Genomic DNA, 18350 nt, shown 5'->3' with positions numbered 1-18350 from the left:
TGACGGTGTATTTGTAACGAAACGACTGGTAGGCGTGCATACTGTTTTACATGCTAATTTTCAATGTCAGTCCGCTGGAGGTATCCAGCGCCGCGCGCTCGCGCGCTCCTCCTGAAAACCGGCCGCCGTCTCGAGAAGATGAGTTCCGTTCGATTTCGCCCGTTATCAATTCTCCGTTTTCTGACATACCCCGAGCGACACGGGGGGAGGGAGGGGGGGAAAAGGAGACCGGATCTGTTGGACTGCGATCGCGCAGAAAACGTACGGAGCGTAGCTCGCAGTCGAGCGTGCCGAATGCGCACGGGACGCGAGCGGAACGGGGGAGGGGTTAAGGGGATAGATAAAAATCCGATCCGGCGGGCACGGTAATGGACGGAGCTCGTTCGAGAGAGAGCGGTAAACGACGCGTTTTCCGGCGGTTGCTTCTTGTTTTCAACGGGCACTCCCGGACGAATCACGCGCCTGCGGATTCCCTCACGTAACAAGCGTATACGCCCGGTTCTTCTTAATTACCGCCTCGTGTGTCGATTATCTCCGGGCCCGATCCCTCAATCCGTATCGCCGTAATTCGCGTATACCGGGTAACGGTAACGGCTCCGCCTGAAAAGTAAACGGCTTCGCCTCGGCTCTTCCTCCCCCTCTCGCGCGCCGTTCCAATTAAACTCCTTGAATTTGCCGCTTCCGCGGCAATCATAAGGCGATCGTAATCTCGCAATTAGCGGCCAACGATCGTGCGAGTGTATCGGACGTACATCGCGAGTCCGGGAGGCCGTGAAAAAAAAAAAAAAACGGGAAAGTCGAAGAAATGAAAAATGCGGTAGGCGCGCGAAGGCTCGCGAGAAACTCTCTCGGAATTTCGAGCGGACGGAAGCGAGAAAGGGGGCGCGTCGTTTAATTAGCGAGATTTATTTATCGCGCGATCGCTGAATTAAAAGCACCGTCGGCGAGATGGGTGAGGAGAAAGAGGAGCGACTTGGATTCCGAGGCGGTTTACAAAAGCCGTTGTCGACGGCGACCCGAGGCGGTTCTCCGTTACTGCATCGGCTTGATGGAGTAACCTTCGCCTGCCTCCTCGCCTGTTCTAAGTGGCGCGACACATATAACGGTTGGTACACGGGGGAAACGGGACAGCTGTGCAGAAGTGTGTGCTCGGGAGGTGTTTCTTTCGAAATACCGGCTGGTACGTGCGTCATTCTCTATGCCGGCCGGCGTTCTATGTTTCACTTTCGACTCTCGGTGTACCGCTCCGCGAGTGGAACGCCTGGCTCTCAGCCGGCGACGGCGGCGGCGGCGGCCTTGGCTCCGCGTCGTCGTTTCCGCGCCCCCTCCCTGGCGTTTTTGTCCTTCGTACAACGTAGACTCGAGAGGGCCTGCGCCGCCTTCCTCGGGAGGGCCCGCTACTTCGAGCACAGTGTAACTCGTAGGTCCACTCTCCGTCGGCCCCTTCGCGGCCCCGATCACATAGTGTTCCGCCATGTCGTTGGTGTCCAAATCCAGCAGCGTATGTGTGTGTCACTGGTAAAATGTGTGGTCAAATTTTCAAAAACTCCCATAAAGCTCTTGCCACGTTGTCCTACAATTACATAATTTTCGGGATAAATTTTGAGAGAAAATTCGCTCCGTGTACACACACATTCGCTGCTGGATTTGAACCAAAGACATGGCGGCATACCACGTGATCGGGACCGCAAAGATCAAAGGGACCGACAGAGAGTGGACCTACCAGTTATATGTACTGTGCTTTTAGCAGCGGCAGCGCGCGACAGTCATCTCGAAAGCAACGCGCCGCCTTCGAGAGGAAAGATGCACGATTCTTGTGGAAAAATAGCAAAAGTTTAATTGTACGACGTCCCCGATGACTTTGTTACAAGCTTTGCGTCGAGTTGGACGGAAAAAGTTGCCGTTAAAAACGTTCACTTAAACAACCGATACGATCCTTTCTATTCTTGCTGGCCCTTTTATCTATTGTTATATCAGTGTATCGCGATAACTTGAGAGGAAAGGATGTATTATCTTTCAGTATCGCCAAATCTTTTCTCGCGCGACGTTAGCCGCAAATGTCATTGGAACGAGAGGGCAGTTTTCACTTCCCATCTCTTCTGATGAATTTCTTTAGTCCCGGATAGACACGTCGAAATCGAGAAAAACTATCGCCAACTTAGAAAGTATCGCAGCTAACGCCGAATGAATAGTCGATATGTCGAATAAAATGTCGAGTAAGCGACATTTTTTTTTAATACAAACTATAAAAAAACCTTCGTTATGGTTTCTTTACCTTTTTTTATAATGAAAAGTATAGAGAAGATCATTTGATATGCACATCAAGTAGAAAGTTGTAGCAAATCAGCCAATAGGTCTATTCGTTTTCGCAGTACCAATGCCGCGAGGTTCTCTTTTAGCGTAGATAGGTGCAGACGAGTGGCACGTTTATAGGTCGCAACGAGATAAACAGGGACGTCAAACACAGCCAATCGCATAAACGCATCTCTAACCGCTTCACGATTGGACGATTTCCTTATGTCTGTGCAAATATGCAAGTTTCTCTGCATAATTAAACTTACCGAGCGGTTTACAAAAATACTCATTTTTACCCAAGTTGTTGAAAAGCATACGCTCGATACCGCATAGCGTGGGTTTTTAATTCGATTTTCGTATCGAGGTTGAAAAAAAAGCATCGAATAATCGATAACATCGAATGCCGATAAACATCTCTAGTCCCGGGACAGATCGTGACGCATTGTGCGCTTTGTATCTCTCGTTGATTTACGCCGGGCACACATCTCACCTGGTCACTTCGCCCGGTCGGAGAAAGCACTTGTAATCGTAGAGGAAACGACGGCGACCCGTGCGGGCGTCTATATACAAACGGTACATACTCCACGTGTAGTACTTACGCGGAAATCTATAGTCTTTCCCGGAAAAGTGACTATATCGGCTTATAGGTTCTCTGCCACCGGGTATTACCGTACCGTACGACAACGGCGATCTCGCTCCGGGGCTCCGAAGTGAAACGGCGAGACGGCGAACGTATCATTTTCTGCGGTTTCAGGAAAAACGTAATTCCAGAAACGCCGCGCGTAACTCCGGCGTCGATTATCCTTCCGCGCTGTTATTCGACGAGGGCTCTTAAGGAAATTACTTTGGGCCCGTTTTGCCACAGTGTACTCTGTCGTAAGATCTGCCGTTTAAAGGCGTTGCCGTCTCCGGCCCGTGATCGACGTTGCGGACGCGCGCCGTCTCTCTTCGTGGAACCGCGGGAATGCCTAAAATTAATTGCTTCCACTGAAAAAGCGATTATCGAGAATCGAGAGGCGGCTATCCGTTTTCAGAACACACGTGTTTCGCGGAAGAGGGCCGGAATATCCTCCCTTCCCCTCCTCCTCCCCCCCCCCTCGGTTAATCGAGATAAAATCGAGGAAACTCTTTAATTCGCCGTCGCGAAAATGGATCGTGTTTGAAGTAGGGTAATAGTGAGTTTAATTTGAGCGACGTGCGGCGTGCAGATGTACGCGCGTGTACGCTATAACGTAGCGGGACTATAGCATGTGGTAATGTATATTTCAGATCCAGGAAACGACGGCCAAGCTCGAACAATGATTCCGAACGGACGTACAGCGGTTGGGGTGAGAGGGTGGTCTGCGGACGTGAGGGTTGTCGCACCAACGAACGCGGTGATTGCATGGACGAATGCGCTGCCGCCCTGGTCCTTATGTCGCTCTCGTGCTCACCTCACAGTCCTCACAACCCCCCGCCACTTCACTGCCAACACGCTTACGGTACGGCGCTCCTTTTTTTTTTATGACATTCGCGCAAAGTACGGCGTAAGCTGTTGAAAGCAGACGTAGAATAAATTCCTCTCTTCAATTGTAATCTTTGAGAATCGTTATACGTAGCTCTTCTTGCTTGTAACCAAAATTCCTTACACGTCGAACTGTTTGTTTCGCGAGCAATCAGGTTTTAAAAAGTGATAAAAGCAACTCTTTAAAAATCAATCAGCGCATTGTCACTGGAAACAGTTATAATTGTACATATATATGAATTATTCAGTGCTTTACGTATAACTGCGAATCGATAAATAATTGTCCATCATTTGTTCGTACCGCGTTAATCTCTCGTGCGAACGAGAGAGAAAGAGAGTATCGAAGCATATTCACCGCGAGCTTCCGCGATAATCGGACGGACCGAGATGAACTTGGCGGTGAGCATTCGATCTGCGATCAGGTTCCTGGGGGAGAAGTGGAGGCGGAGGCGGCGGCATAATCGCCGGCTCACCGGGAGTCGGCGGTATGTCAAACAGCAGCAGCAGCAGCGGGGCTTCCTGGCGAAGCGGCACTCCCAGCCCACCCCTCAGCGAGGAGGGCATACCGACGAGAAGTTCCCCGTGCCCGGCGACCTCGCATCCCTCGCACAATCAGCCGCACTACCCCTACAACGCGTCCGGCTCGTCGTCGAGCAGCACCCCAGGCTCGACCACGTTGGACGAGGGAATAGTGCCCGACTATATCGAGGAGCAGCACCCGCGTAAGAAGGTGAGTAACCTTTTCTGACGCTCGTTCGCTTCCTCCCTCGACGTGGCGCGACGACGTCGATAATTCGCATTGTCGCCCGACGAGTTCGCTTACCGAGTGCGCTAATCGGTCGCCGGGGGCGAGGAGATTTCTGGAATCTCCTCGTCTTACGGCCGATTAGCACGTCGCTACGAGAAGCTTATTTACCTTGCGACCGCCGTAAAGCATCAGCGACTTCCGCCGCCTCTTTAACCGTGACCTTTGAAACTAGTTTTCAGAGTCGCGTGTTCGCGCTACTTCTAGCAACGAGCTGCCCTCGCCCGCCGTCTTTGAAAGTCTTCATTGACCTTAATCTTCGTGAATAATGTACCCTCTCGCGTCAACGCGCGCCCAATTCAGCTTGCCAGGTCTCCAGACGGAGACAAATGATTTTTGCGAAAATCAATTTCGCCAGACGTCGCGAACGTCGCTCGCGCTTCCGCGAGCCGCGTCGGGGAACTTTCGTCGCGCGATCCAATTACCCGCCGGTTTATTATTCGAACGTTTCGTCGATCCGAGTCGTATCGCGACTATTTAACACCACGCCGATCTGCTCGTTGGTTTTCTACGAGCGCGTGCCGTAACGGTGAGATATGATAAAAATCTCGTTCTTCGCGCCTTCGCATCAGCGACATAAAGTACGACTTCCTTGAGGCTTACGTTAAAATCACACACCCAAGCGACCTCCGTGATGGGAATACAAGTTCGCCGTGATAAAAAAACGAATGGCCTTCGAGTAGCCGCGTCTCTGTGATTAATTCTTTTCGTGTCCGCGTAGTAGAACGTAGTGGCTTAATTAACGCCAACGCGTGCGCGCGCGCGCAAATATGATAAGTCTATTGCGTAAGTCTTTGGGGCGTGGGGTACCAGGGTAAGCCTTGCACGTTTGAACGCGTACGTATATCGTTCTCGATCTGGCTTAGATCTCTGACTCGTTGCCCGGGGTTCTCTCTCGTATTTCTTACGCGCGGGATTGAAAACCGACAATTGTAATTTCGGCCCGAGTTTAAAGACGATTTGCAGATTAGATTTACATACGAATATAACTTGCCGCGACTGTCGTATTATTGTGAACGTTACGGCAATAGAGAATTTGTAACGGAGACTGTTTCCGCCAATGTTTATTGTCATCACGATTTTACAGATTTCAAATTCTGTGACAAAAATATCCTGGTCTATCTAATCGGATAATCAAACGGATATAGTCAATTAAATTGTATATTCGATGAAGAATATAATCGATTTTCCGATTAAATTTCATCCGTAACTGCAATTTTTTATTGGGTAAATTTCATTGAATATATATCCATAATTTTGTCGGGAAACTTAATCAGAAAAACCGACGGTTAATTTTTCATCGGCAACACTACTTGATCGATTTATACAATGAAAATTTTTCTCTGTGTACCAAATGCGAATCTCGACTTTTTAAAATACTCTTTTTATATCGTTCGTAGCATTATTTTCGAGACTGGTTTGACGTTATTTACAAGGCGAGTACCTTATATGGAAACGTAATAAAAGAATAAGGTTTTGGACTGATCGATGTAACGAACTCGACAGATTTAATCGACATTGACGAATAACGGGCGCTGTTTTCGGGACGACGGCGAACTAGTTTTCTCTTTTCGAGTGGACGAGCCAGTGAAAACGAAGTCGCTTTCGATACGCGTTTCGTAACACGTCGATTTTCATGGAACGTACTGCAGAAGAGAACGAGCGAGCAAGAAAACGGGACGACACGCATAACTTGACGTCTTTGCGATCAAGTCCGGCTTTCATTTAAAGAGCATTGATGTAAACGACTGCGATCTTTAAAGATCCCTAGCTCAAAGTAGAATTTAATTTTGAGTTGCATCTCTATTGACAAAGTTATCTTTATATTTCGCGATCAATTTCAATTACTGTTAAATTCCGTAATTATTTTGAATATGCATTTTCCGATATTGTTTATTCTCAAAAGTTTTATTTAAAGAGCATTAATGTAAACGTCTGCAATCTTTAAAGATTCCTAGCTGGAATTTAACTTTAAATTGCATCTCTATTGAAAAAGTTGTTATTTTTATATTTTGCGATTAATTTCAATTACTGTTAAATTCCGTAATTATTTTGAATATGCATTTTCCGATATTGTTTATTCTCAAAAGTTTTATTTGAAGAGCATTAATGTAAACGTCTGCGATCTTTAAAGATCCATAGTTTGAAATGGAATTTAATTTTGAGTTGCATCTCTATTGAAAAAGTTATCTTTACATTTTGCGATTACTTTCACTTAATGTTAAATTCCATAATTATATTGAATATGCATTTTTCCATATTGTTTATTCACAAAATTGCCAACTATTGTCCAAAATAGCCGTATCGTTTGAGGTAGCCTATTTGAGCTAAATGCTTTTAGATCTTGAGACGAATGAAACTGAAAACAACATCGTTGTGCAATGTAAAATGTTCCTGGAAATCGATGCGAGAGAGAACATCGGGGCTTCGATTGTCTCGTGGATTTGAACCGCGCCAGTTGTTGCGCGTTGGCAGTGACGGCGCAGCGTCCCTGACCGGTCAGAGATGCAGGCGAAAGAGGCCGCCTGCCGAGGCGGCCGGAGTCATCCTCGTCGTCGTCGTCGTCGTCGTCGTCGTCGTCGACGTCGCGCGTGCCAAGCCCGCGCGCATGATGATGACATAAGCGCGCCGGCCGAGCCAAGGATGTAAACACGCGCGCGGCGATTTTTTGGTATTTCGTAAGACGACTAACAAGCCGGACCTTGAGGTATTATCGCCCCGCGCTAATCTTAGGTACGCGGCGGCGGTGGGCCCGCGCGCTTTTGCTGCTTTCGGCCGCTTGCACGGGAAACACACGCGGCTCTCCGCGCGACGACGGCGAATGGCGGTCGGCGGCGTTCCGCTCCCGAAATAGCCGCTAAGATGAGCGCGGCCCCTTAACTAACCGGCCGAACTCGCTAAAACCTGCCTCTCTGCTTTATGGCTTTTTCAGATTCGAGCGAAAGTCAACCAGGACCCGATTGAGACGGAGCCAGGCGCTTGCGCGACTTTCGAAAGCGAGCAGGTAAGCCCGATTTCCGTTCTCCGCGTAATTGGACACTCGCTCGCCGGAGATCTCGCAGGTGCGAAATTGCAACCGGAGCGACTCCCTTTTAACCCTAGCAGTGTCGGATTATTTCCCCGCGAATATCAGATGGAGGCGGGCGGCTACTTTGCGCGGTGTCAGTCACATTTCTTTCGCTCTTCCGTAAAAGATGCAAGTTGATTGGCTGCACACTTCTCGGAACTCCAGAACTTTGACACAGTTCTTGGATCGTGGACGCGAGGCTTTACAGTTTTTCAACTGTCGTAAGTTGGTAAAAATCGATTTGTCTTTTTATTTCAATAATACGTAAATAAACGCAAAGTATACCTCCCGCTTCCTAACGACTCCCCGATTGGTTCCCCTTACGTATCATTTTTCCTTTGGCGTGCAGACCACTTTTGGCATTAAAATCGAGAGCACTACATCGCGGCGGGGAGCATCCGGCGGATATGCAATTTGCATTCGCGATACCTCGTTGCTGCCGCGTATACGTTATCTGAAATCGTAACGCCGGGCGGAGATAAGTAATCTCGGGTGGCCATCGCGGCAGCGGTTATTTTTTCCTCCAAATTATCTCGGGAGAGTAGCGCGACCCATCGATATCTGAGGCGCGGGGCAAATCTCCGGTTCCGAGAGGGGAAGCGTCCGCGATCGACGCGGGTTGCGATTCACGGGGGTTGCCTCGTTACCGAGAAGCGCAGAATCGCCGGCGGAGCAAGCGGCGGGCCTCCGCGTGCAAACGCGGCTCGAACCTACCACTATCGCCGCCACCGCCACCGGCACCGGCACCACCGCCATCGCCATCACTACCACCACCGCAGCCACCTCCACCTTCTCTCCACCTCCTCACGGATCAATATTATTCGTAACCCAGTTTACACCGAAGGTTCCTACTTTCACCGGTGCTCGCGGACGGCGATCGCTTAAAGTCATTCATCTCGATTCAAATCGGCGTCGATGATGTCGTCACAGGCGAAAATACGCGGCGTCATCCGCTGGACGCTGGACGACGATCGGGCCCGCCGGTGTAATTTCACGAGGCCCGATACGCGCGATTTCGACTTTCACTCGCGAGTATCCGCGTAACCTGGACCGACCGGATTTCCACGGGCGCGTTCTTTTCCCCCGAATATCGTCCTCGGGCGGTTCTCTCCCGTTGTCTTTTCTCGCGCGTTTCCTCGCTTCGTCTCGCGTCTACGCGATGCACGATTAAAGAGTCAGAGACGCGACGCGCTCGTCGCCTTGTTAAAATTTCAAAGTTCCAAGCGGTGCACCGCCGCTTATTTCGCGCCGATGCTTATTTCATCGGTACGTTCAGCGAATAGAATATTCGGGGGCACTTCCGACGGGGGAGATCGGAAATGTGCGCGCAGACGTTTCGGCCGGTTTTCGAAAACTGGGGAACGTCCCAGTTTCCTTCTACCCCGTTGTCCCCGGTCACACCCGGGAGAAAGATGGCCACCCTACCTGCGATCTCGCGCGTATCGGCGCACCTGACCCAATTGACCGGCTGGCTGATATCTCGACGAGCACGGCGACCCAAGGTCGTCGGCGTCGTTCCCTAGATTCTCTCATCGCCTAGCGCTCGTCATCGCGAGAAAGGTCACTCGATCGAGATAGGAGAGAGAGATGATGCCACCGTTCCCATATCGCGGCATCCATGAACGGCGATATCGACAGGCGGGGGGAGAGAGAGAGAGAGATAGAGGGGGGGGGGAAGAGAAAAAGAGAGAAGGAATCAAAGGGAGGGACGGTCAGGAAGTTCCAGGCGAGTATCGCATTGTGCAACGAGTGCGACAGAGTACTACGCTTCCTCCTCGCCCTCCTCCGCCCGCGTGTGCGACGCGCGCGCGCACGCGTGCACATACGCGCATCCACGTGCGCAGTGCCGTAGTCGAGCGTATCGACGGGAGTGTATCGAGTGCATTTTATGCCGCCGGAGATTTCCTTTGTCTCCGTCACGTGCCTACGGCCGTAACGCCTCGATCGAACGTCACAGGCATGAGATCACGATCGCTCGGCAAAAATCGCCGACGGACACGGCGGGTTTCAGGGAAAACGAGCGAGCGCGCCGCGCTCAAAAGGACCGGGGGGGGGCGTGTCTTTTATAAACGAGAAATTCGTACGTTAATAAAAAACAAATTACGTAAATAAAAAACAAACTCCATCCCGGCGGAACTCGCGGGGCGGACATTCCTCGCCGGTTCTCATTCGCGCGCATTTTTGTCGGATAAACGCGAAGATTGCAATTGACACGGATTAAGCTCCATCGAAAGGTCATGCACGCGCGCTGCGCGGCACGTGGACCTGGATCTCCGAACCACGTGGGAACTACGTTTCTTTTTACTTTCCGATCCTACGCCGGGACTCGGGTTCCGTCATCGGGGCGACGATGTCTTTGGGAAAACCTATAAATACGCAGCTTGGGTGCCGCTCGGTCAAGGCAGACACGGTTGTCGACAATTTTACCGTATCCCGCTCGACGCCTCTCTCCTAAATTCAGGCTAAGGCAAACGAATGAGAAATGAAGCGGAACGGGGTCTATAGAAACGCGTACGCGCCACCCCGGCGATCGCCCGAGATTGCCCGCTCGTCCGCGTGCGTACGTATCCGGACCCAGGCTGAGCCCTTAAAAAGTGCGGATTGCGGTCGACGTGGGCCAAATTCTATTAAAATGCCGCGCACGCGCCGGAATATCCCTCCGTCCGTCGCGGCGTACGCCTGCACATGGATCTCTATCTCGGAGCAGGCAACGCGAGGACCCGGCGGTGCCGTTGGTGCATCGCGTCGCAGTGCACACCACGTGACGTCACCACGAGCGGCACGTGCCCCGTCCCCTGCCCGCGCCCCCCGGTGCCCTCGAATGCGGCATCGCTCGGCGGCTGCGGGGGCGGCGCGGGGCAGGACGGGGGGCCAACAACGAGAGGGGGAGGTAGAGGTGCGGAGGAAGGTAGTTAAGGTCACCGTGGCCCTGACTGCACGCGCGCGAAATAATATCGGTGTACTACCGTACGTGTGTCTGTGTGTGTGTGTGTGCGCGCGCGTGTGTGCGTGTGTGGGCGTGTGCTGGGCGAATGTGTGACGTGCGTGTGCACGCGCGCTCGCGTTCGCGCACGTGTACATTTGTGTGGCGGACTGTGGTGTGCAGCGCGCGCGCGTGCGCGCGCGGAGAACGCACGGAAGATTTATTTCTAGTTCCGCGTGCTGCCGCGTTTCTAACCAAGGTTTTGCCGGCTAGATGCACGAGTCGCACGAGTGTCCCAATGACGGACCTTGACCGTCGACTCCGATGTTCGGCGCGGTCGTCATACCGTCTGGTGATCGCCGCCGATCCTCCTCGCGATTACCGCGACCAACTTTTCCGATTATCGCTCGCAATACGCGGCGGTGGCGGCGGCTCCCCGGCCGCTCGACACTATTACGACACGCGACGTATCTTTCCGTGACGATGCCATTATTTCAGCTCGAAATGAGCCCCTGCGGAATTTAAAGAAGGGGACTCGGCGGCAGTAGCGCTCGCTGGTATAATCCCAGGCTTGATCGAGGGACTTGGACGTGAGCGACGAGTCCGCAGATCCGCCTGTGAATGTTAGACGGAGAAAATCCTAGACGTTTAAACGTTTTATCAAGCGTGTAATTTTGTTTCTTTTAAGACGCACACAGTAAAAGTGTTGTTACTGCTCCGTGGCTCTAGCGACAATATATTTTTTGTTGTCCGGACGGAGAGCGAGCAGATCCAACTTGTGCTCCGTCGAGGTCGAAATTGAGAGAACGAGAAGGAAAATCTTCGGGAAAGCCCCTCTTTCTTTTAAAAGAGGATTCCCGCCTGCTCTCGCCTCTTTCAGGTTTCTCCAAGGAGGGACTCTCTTTTAGATTATTTTTTCGTTCGCTGTCGGCACAGCTGAGAAAGGGCTTTCTGTCTCGACCGCGAGCGTCATTCATAAAAAGATATATAATATATAAAACGATATAAAAAAACTTTAGGTACTTATATGAAAACACGTTCATTCAGAAAGAAAGAAAAAAAAGCGAATTCTCGCTCTCATCTCGAGTCGCGTTTGCACGATCCAAAAGCAATTTTGCAACTTTTGTCGCCTCGTATTACCGTTCATATCGTTTCGACGTTTTCTTCCCTGGCTCGATTTCCTCTCGCGATATTCGCTAGATTCCATAGCGTAAATCATCCGCATATAACGTTCGCGCGTTATCTCCCGGCGGATCGTGCAAACGCGCGGTCGCGGGGTGTGGAAGACCGCTCTGACGCATACGATTTGAACTTGAAAGAGCGTCCGCGCATCGAAACGCGTCGCCGGCATTTGCGTGCGTGCCGCGCTCCCGCGAGTTCCGGGCCGCCGGGTCGTATTCCGACACGTTCGTCCGCCTTACGTAATACGCGTTGCGTAAACCCGACGTTAGCCGTAACGCTCGCCATACATATTTCCGCGCGCCCGGCAACAACCGCGGCCGGCTCGGGAGGGATCTCCGGCCTTACTCGAGCGACGTAATCGTACCCTCCCGTATCGCTTCCGCGCGCTCTCTCTCGCTCGGCCGCTCGCCGTAGAAACCGCACGGGCGCGTTAAAGCTTGTTCCGCAATGGACGCGAGACGCAAGACGCGCTTAAGCCGCAAGAAACGCGAGAAATCGGCCAATGACGGCCGATCGTTCGATCAGATCGTTCTTCTCACGTTTGCCTGTGATTGGTCGATTTCCCGCGTTGCGGCTCACCGTCTTGCGTTTCGCGGCCATTGTGGAATAAGCTTAAACGCAATTAGTGCTTCTCCGCCACCGCGACAATTGAATTTTTATTCTTTCCGCTCCCAGGCGATCGCGTATTTCGCGAGGGTAATTTTGCCGGTGTAGAAGAGGTCAGAGCGCGGAACAATTTAAAATAGTTTACGGCAAAGACGCAAGCGTAAACGTAGATAGCGCACAAGCGTAAATGTATAACGATATAATTAAAGGTAAGTACGACATACGCCGAGGCTTGTGCGCTAATCTACGTTTACGTCTTTGTAGTGAGCTGTCACGTCGCTTTGTGCTCTGACCCTTAACGGCGCCGACGACAATTTCGCGGTGACAATAAAAATTCCGCCGACGTACGATTCGGAGCCGCCGCTAACGGCCGCTAAGTAGCATTTTTAGAGGGCCGTAGAGAGAAAGGCGAAATTGATTTTCGGCATATCCACGTGCCGAGTTGGAAACACACGTCTTCCGTAGTGCACGCTATACCGCTCGTGTTGCACAGATTGCAGATATTATCTGCCGCGCGTGCGGAGTCAGGGCCATTGCCTGGCAATATGATTTCTGATTATGTCATTTCTGATCATATCTCGGCGCGTATAGGATATTTCCTGATAAAAATTAAGAGTGTCTCCCCCTCCCCCCCTCCCTCTCTTTCTCTCTCACAGTACATTACGCGAATTTCCGATCCCGCGTCCCCTCGTGACGCGAAATTCGAAACTCGCAATTTCCGTAGCTGACGTCTCTTCTCGGAAAGTCATAAACGTAATAACAACGCGCCGGGATTCCGCGTGTTATTAAGGAGGATTTATCGCCTCGGTCGGACCTGCCGCCGGGAGCTCCGTCGCTATCAGCTGCGAGCGTTTTTACAACAAAATGTCAAACGGAATGATTCCGTTCGCATGATGGCGCGCAGGCATCGCATGACATAAGTCAGCGGCCGTGACATCGACGTTGCGCATATAGGAAACGCTCGCCGGCGTCTTTTCTTTTCTTTGTCCGCGTCGCTATTAATTCTCGCCAATATAACGCGTAATTGATTGTCTTCTCGAAACATGATAAATTACCGCGATCCTGCCTCCAGCTGCTCGTATCGAGAGCTCAATGAATCTATCGGACTGTTCTTTTTCACTCGTCGTGATTTGCGACGTGAGTCAAAGTCGGTTATCCTCTTTGCGCAACGTTGAACGAATCGAACTCGTTTTTTTTTGGGGCCGCGATGGATAGGAACAAGCTTTCCGTGCGTTCTCGTAACGCATTGTTAGGCGCGCTTCGAATTTTCGATTGTTCGCACGCTCGAGCGGCATGAGGCGAGATCGCGCCGCGTCCCGGCATTCTTATCGATACATTTGGGTTTTAAGTTACTCCTGGCATTGGATTTGGCACGTTCCGCAATCCCGCTAGAGATTTTCGACCAGAAATAACATCGCGACATCTCCGCCCAAGGCCACGGACGGAAATAAAAAAAAGAAAAGTATATTGCGGAAGCGACGTGTCGCGTACCACGTTATTGTTCTTCGGAAGGCCGGCGTCGGCTTTATGCACGGTTTTAAGAGTCCTTAATGATTACCGTTTCGACGACCTTGTCGTTTGACGTGGCAGTCGTTGGATAACTAGAGAGCGGCGGTCCCTTCCCTGCGACCAGCAGGTAGGAGAGCCTAGCAATGAGAAACGGGACTGGGAAAGGACAGTCCACTTTTCAATACGGACACGTCCTCACTTAATCAATTCGGCAGGCCCTATATTACGCAATCCATTAGCCGCGAATATTGATCGTCGTTACGCCCTGTGTATCCTCCACTCGGCCAAACAATTTCAAGTGGCATATCCTCGTTTCCCTTTGTACTAATTTCGAAATGCGTATCGACCTGCCGTTCAATCGTAGAGAACGGAGATACACCTTTATTTTTTATTGGATATCGTCTTCCTCGTCGATTCCGGGTGTTGATCGGAATTCCCGGCGCGCGACAGGACCCCCCGAGGGGAGAAACGAAAGTCCGCCCGCGAGGAGTCTAATCCCGCGTGACGGACGAGCGGTTCCGGAAATTCGGGAATTCGGTCTTATCGCAGCGGACAGCTCTCGCGCGAGAGGGAGTGCAATTGCGGCGCGACACGTCGGGAGCTCTCGCCCGAGAACGACGAGATAATTCCCCGGTTGCGGCCGCTCGCGTACGCGAAACTTGGGGATTCCGCGCGCGGCTCGGATTCCTACGGCGACGCGCGCGGTGCCCGTCGTGTCGCGTATAACGCCGGCGAAAATACGATCGACCGTCCGTCCGGGATGCCGTTACCGGCCGTGCCGGTTACCGCGCGTATCGAGCGCGGGACACGTATAAATAGTTCACGGAGGTCATCGGGAGGGACGGCACATTAGGTAGGTAGGTAGGTAGGTAGGTGGGTAGGTAGGTAGGTAGGTAGAACGGAGAATTGTCATTCTCTCCGTCCGACGCGACGGACGTTCCGCACTCGCTGTCGACGTAGGTCTCGTCGCGCCGTCGTGCACCACCAAGAGTTTCGACAAGCGGGATTGACGGGCGTCTGGCTGATAATAAAGTTCTCGGCGCGACGGCCGTGACGTCACGAGTAGCAGTCCGAAGCCATTCGAGGTCTTCTGTTCGTCACGCGATACGCTTTAATGACGTCGTATCGGGGTTTTTTTTTTATGCATCTTGCGACGTCACGGCTCAGGTACCCTCGGCAAGATGGACAAAAGAGATTGCCACCGAGAGAATTGTACAATGTGTAATTTAATAAGAGTTGTCCGTAAAACCCCTTTTAACAATGTAAGCGAAATGACTACTAGAAAATTACTGTACATCCAATAATTTCTAATCATTCAATTACCGAACTCTAGTTGTTCAGTGCTTGTTTCGTTCCCAGTTGTTACATTTCTGTAAGGTACGTTACAGGACGTACTCTCTAAAAGACAATATTAGTGGTTTACCACTGAAAACAGTGAATACTCACTGATTCGCAGTTGTAAAGGCTTGTGTAGAACTGGCTCCGAGTTCTAACATCGTGGACACAGGCCTTACAGCCTTACGGCACAGGCCAGATCAGCGCGACAACGCGACGCGCGATTGTCCAATGAGCGTGCAGGTGGGAAAGCGTAGAGTTTTCCTATAAAGCCCGTGCGCTCATTGGATTATCGCGCGTCGCGTTGTCGCGCTAGTCTGCTGGAGCTATTGAGTGTACCACTGAGACTTCCAGTGGCGTTCTAGTAACTGTGAATTAGTGACTATTCACTGTTTTCGGTGGTAAGCCACCAATTGACCTTTAGAGAGTACGATGGTTACAATAATCCCGACGAAACGGTAATAATAAATTCTACAATACTATACCCGAGTCGAAATTTTGGCCCTATGTTGAACCTTTAATTCTATTATATAGTAGGAACCTAAGACAGTAAAAGAGCTCCCACTTAAAAACCGATAGTGTCGGAAATTTCTACTTTTGCCAATTTAGCATTAAAGTAGGTCCTTTTAAATAGGAGCTAAAGTAAATTTTTAGAATCAAAGGTTCAAGGGAGGAGTAAAAAAGTATAATGTCATCAAAGTATGTTATTGCTGGTCTATGTAGGTGTATAGATCAGCTAAGTAGGTGTACATTATCCTTAAAAGTGTCAAAATAGTACCAAAATTTTACCGAATATTTCAGAGTTTATCCGCATCTCTCAGTATCCAAATATGCGGTGCCAAAAATCGTACTAGCGAGATTATATTAATCAATCGCAGCGATTTAACGCGCGAGAAAAGAATGAAAAGCTTCTTTATGCCGGTCACTAACCGTCGCAATAACATTGACACTAGGACGCTCAATTATTTTAGCTTTCTTCACAGCGTGACGTCACGTCTGGAGCGTTGAGCTCTTTATTGCAGTCAATGTTAGACCTGGGCGCTCGTTCTCTCTCGCTCTCGCGTTGTTAGAACTTTTCGGCCGGGAGGAGAGTCAAGGACGTGCGCTCGCGAATTTCAGCTGGCAACCGCCGCGCCGGTGGGGATGAGATACCGTGCCGCTCGGCGTGCTGTGCCGTGCCGTGCCGTGCCGCGCCGGGCCGCTCGTTGTCCTAGGTCCTGACTGCCTTTTTTTACGCACGCCGAATCGCCGATAAAAGTACATCGTCGCCGTCCGGCATCGCGGAGGAGAGGGAGAGAGAATCAGCCTTCCTCCTTATCGAAGCACGATCGTAACGCGACGAGGCCGTGTGCTCGACGTGTCCTCTCGGAGAACTCGTCTCTGCTTTAATGACCGCCGGCTTAATGAAAAACGCTCCGAGATGAGTTCGTCACGTGGAGATTGTACAATCGTGACCAAGGTGCCTTTCACACTTTTCTAATTTCCGATCGATTGGCGTCCTGAAGCGATCCTCGCGATGCATCTTCGAGCGCGCGTCCCTTTTCGACTCTCGAACCATATGGCAAAAGTCCGGGGAATGAACATCTTTTAAGGCCCGTGTCCATGATGTTGGTCCAAGGTCTAGTTTCGAGAAATGTGTAGCCAATCAACTTGCAGCTTTTATGGAACAGCTGCAAGTTGATTGACTACACATTCCTCGAAACTAGAACCTGGACCTAGTTCTAGCATCGTGGACGCAGGCCTTTACACAGACTTCTATATATTACTAGACTGCCACCTTCGAGCTGAAAAGTGAGGCAGTTCCGCTATGTCTTGTTAGGTAAATTAAGTAGTACGTGTGCATCGGTGTGTCCACGGGGTGTCCAATGAGATCGTAAGGTCCTTTGATCTCGGCCCTCGTCCCGTATATTTAGCTTAACATCCTGATGTGTTCAGAAAAATAAATATACTGAAATTTGTGCCGCGTCAAAAATTGCAAAAGCAATTGGGAAGCGGGATGCGAAATAAGTTTTTTTTTAAGTAAGTTACATGTTACAATTGTTAGAATAAGGTCATGTTCACCCCGCAAGCACACCGACGTACACGTACCATTTTATTTACCTTCTCAGCTCGAAGGTAGCAGTCTAGTCGTAGAGGAAAGTCCCCGATTAATAGGAGATAGCCGATTTCCAACATCCAAATTCACTAACAAATCTCTTTTCGCAACTATTACGCAATCTAACGGTGAATTTTTTTAAATTAAAAAGCAGATTTTACTCCAGGAGCGATAAAATTATGGCGGAACCAACAGACGATGCCTATTGATGTAGTGGAAACCCCGCCACCTCTTGTTAGGAGCCTATCTCGTAATAGGGGACTTCCCTCTATATAGAAGTCTGGGATCTATTATCACCGCTCACCCCATGGACCTCGACGACGGATTTCGTAACTCGATGACTCCCGTCGATTCAGCGCGATGTCCCGTTCTAATAATAGAACGCTCGTGACAGCCAGATCTATCGTAGCGCGACATGTATTTTAAATTCAAGGTGACGCGAATTTTATCGCGAGCGCAATCTCGGCTCGCCGCTTTCGGCAATCGTTTCGAATGATAAGGACAAAGCGGCGTTTCCGCAAGGAAGTCCCGCGGCCGATACGAACGAGGGGGGGGGGGGGGCTTCCCTGTCGTCGTTCGATCTGAAGAGAAAAAAAAATGTATATTGTTTCTATTCAGCGTGTATCGAGAGGCTCTGCGCCCGCGCGAGCGCCATATCGATCGTCCCCGCGTGTTCTACCTTGACCTCCAGCTGCGAAAGTATCTCGAGCAATTAAAAGCGTTTAAGGGCTCCGGTAGAACCGGTCGTCGAGCGATCGGCGGTGTCGCGAGCCGACGTACGGGATCTTCGGCGATCGGATGACACATTCCCGCATACGGCGGCGAGACAAACACTTATTGACCGTTTAGTGCCCCACGATAAACGGATAGCAACGTTATCGCAGAATTGCCGGCCGATTATCGTCGTTTTCCAGCGAATAAACCGTACGTGCGACGACGATGACGACTGTCTGTTTCAGCACAGAGCCCGATTCTCCTCCGTTTTCTTTCTTTCTTCCCTCCCCCCCCCCCCTCCCTCCCTCCCCGAGC

At 50.8% G+C, this 18350-nt stretch overlaps 1 protein-coding gene across 1 annotated transcript in view; it reads left to right on the top strand.

Moving 5' to 3' along the window:
- Positions 1-18350, top strand: part of LOC105562096 (zinc finger protein 395) — a 110329-nt gene that overhangs the window by 68818 nt on the left and 23161 nt on the right. Inside the window, exons 3-5 of the mRNA XM_012012632.1 lie at positions 3565-3776; positions 4222-4529; positions 7537-7608. Coding sequence (XP_011868022.1) covers positions 3565-3776; positions 4222-4529; positions 7537-7608 — 592 coding nt within the window. The remainder of the gene's footprint in view (positions 1-3564; positions 3777-4221; positions 4530-7536; positions 7609-18350) is intronic.

The sequence above is a fragment of the Vollenhovia emeryi genome, unplaced genomic scaffold (genome assembly GCF_000949405.1).
Source record: "Vollenhovia emeryi isolate VEMERY1.0 unplaced genomic scaffold, V.emery_V1.0 DF939195.1, whole genome shotgun sequence".
Classification (NCBI taxonomy): domain Eukaryota; kingdom Metazoa; phylum Arthropoda; class Insecta; order Hymenoptera; family Formicidae; genus Vollenhovia; species Vollenhovia emeryi.
The sequence above is the reverse complement of the archived record's forward strand: the minus strand, read 5'-3'. Positions and strand labels throughout refer to the sequence as shown.